Source organism: Trachymyrmex septentrionalis, unplaced genomic scaffold (genome assembly GCF_001594115.1).
Source record: "Trachymyrmex septentrionalis isolate Tsep2-gDNA-1 unplaced genomic scaffold, Tsep1.0 scaffold60, whole genome shotgun sequence".
NCBI lineage: Eukaryota > Metazoa > Arthropoda > Insecta > Hymenoptera > Formicidae > Trachymyrmex > Trachymyrmex septentrionalis.
The window spans coordinates 4,319,559-4,321,301 of NW_017305779.1; the positions used below are offsets into that span (position 1 = coordinate 4,319,559).

At 31.9% G+C, this 1,743-nt stretch overlaps 1 protein-coding gene across 1 annotated transcript in view; it reads right to left on the reverse strand.

Moving 5' to 3' along the window:
- LOC108752387 (neprilysin-11-like) overlaps positions 1-1,114 on the reverse strand; it is an 11,657-nt gene extending 10,543 nt beyond the window's left edge. Inside the window, exons 1-3 of the mRNA XM_018493189.1 lie at positions 1,054-1,114; positions 239-308; positions 5-95 (exon numbers count right to left, since the gene is read on the reverse strand). Coding sequence (XP_018348691.1) covers positions 5-95; positions 239-308; positions 1,054-1,114 — 222 coding nt within the window. The remainder of the gene's footprint in view (positions 1-4; positions 96-238; positions 309-1,053) is intronic.
- Between the last annotated feature and the right edge of the window lie 629 nt (positions 1,115-1,743).

The window sequence follows — 1,743 nt, forward strand, 5'->3', positions numbered from 1 at the left end:
GTACAGCGAGTATCACAACTGTTATGGATAAGGCACCCACCAGAACGAACAAAATTATCAGCGACAGATTGGAAATCCGACTTTTCTTCTTGAAACTACAAATAATAGATCTAATTAGCGGAGACTCTGATTAATCTACTTGCAGTGTACAAATGTATGTTCTCAATTTAATAAAGCAATTTAATAATTAATTTAATTATTATCGAAAGAAAACTGTCAATCTCGCTTTCTTACTAACAAGGTTTTCCTGGATCTTATCGGCACCAGGTGATTCTGACTTCCGACCGAGTAAACAGACTCTTCATCCTCTGGAAAAAAAAAATATATGAAAACAATAGTAACCATTAATAACAAACTACGATATTATTTTAAAAAGCAACAATTATTATATAAAGAGTGACCGCAAAAATTATTCGTTTTTTGGGCTCTCATTTTTGGAACTGAACTATGTGTCAAATTTTATCTTATATTCAGACATTAATCACAGAGAAGTTTGAAGTCTTTAAAGATAAGGTGACAATTATTATCAGAGCTAGGAAGGGTGGATTTTCGCATAGACGTAATACGTGACCCCCGCCCCTTCCTTCAGCTATGATAACAATTATTCACCTCAACTTGAAACTTCTTTGTAATTAATATCTCATTATAAGGTATCATTTGGCACACAGTTCAGTCCGAAAATTGATAGCCCAAAGAACGGGCAAAAAAACTCCTTTTTTGCGATCACTCTTTAATCTGCATGTTTAAAAAAAGAAGTACTCTTATTACCTATATTGTTATTATTTTTGATGTCAAAAGTCCAATAATTTAAAATAGATAAAAAAGTATAAATGCCAATTCGCAAGATGTACATGCAAGATGTATATATTAAATAATTTTTTGTGAATATACATATACAAACAAAATGACGCAAACATTTTGACCTTATATTAGGTCATCTTCAGTGCTTGTATAAATTTTTAAAATTATGTAACAGCGCTGATATATTCTCAATATAAAAATTAAAAATCAAATTAGTTTATAAAAATATTCCATTATCGTATTTATATAAACCTGTCAAAGACAAACAGGAGAATCGATTGAGAGTAATTATGTCGTGCATCAACAGCCGCATCTTGCTTCACACTTTTTACACGATATTATTGAACGCAGCATTCCCAAACATTTCAGCTATGTGAAAAATAGCTATCAACTAGTTGAAAAAATAAGTGGCTTGTTTGTTGGTGCGAATCACAAACTAGTCTCATTGGACTAGTCTCACTGGTATCTATGTTTACCAATGTCCCCAAAGAACTAGCCTTGAACATTAAAAAAAGATGAAATTTTATCACCACAGTTACGACCATTCAGATAGAAGAATTTATTTTAGCAATTTCATTAATCTTAGACTCAACTTTTTTCACATTCAATGGAACAATCTACAAACAGATCTTTGGCACAGCCATGGACTCATCCCTGTCTCTAATTTTAGCGGATATTGTAATGCAGGACCTTGAAGAGATTGCACTTGCATTGACACCGGTTCTACCATTTTATATCAGATACATAGGTAATATCATATTTGCGGCTCCAGAAAAATCATTAGAAAAAAATCTTAACAAATTTTAAATATGTATTATAGTTTAGGGGAGCCCCTCACCAATTTTATTTTGTCATGAGAGATTAAAATTTACCATTGTCGATGACCGCATTAACTTTCTTGATATTAATCTGATTGTGGAGAATAGTAGCATTATATTCGAC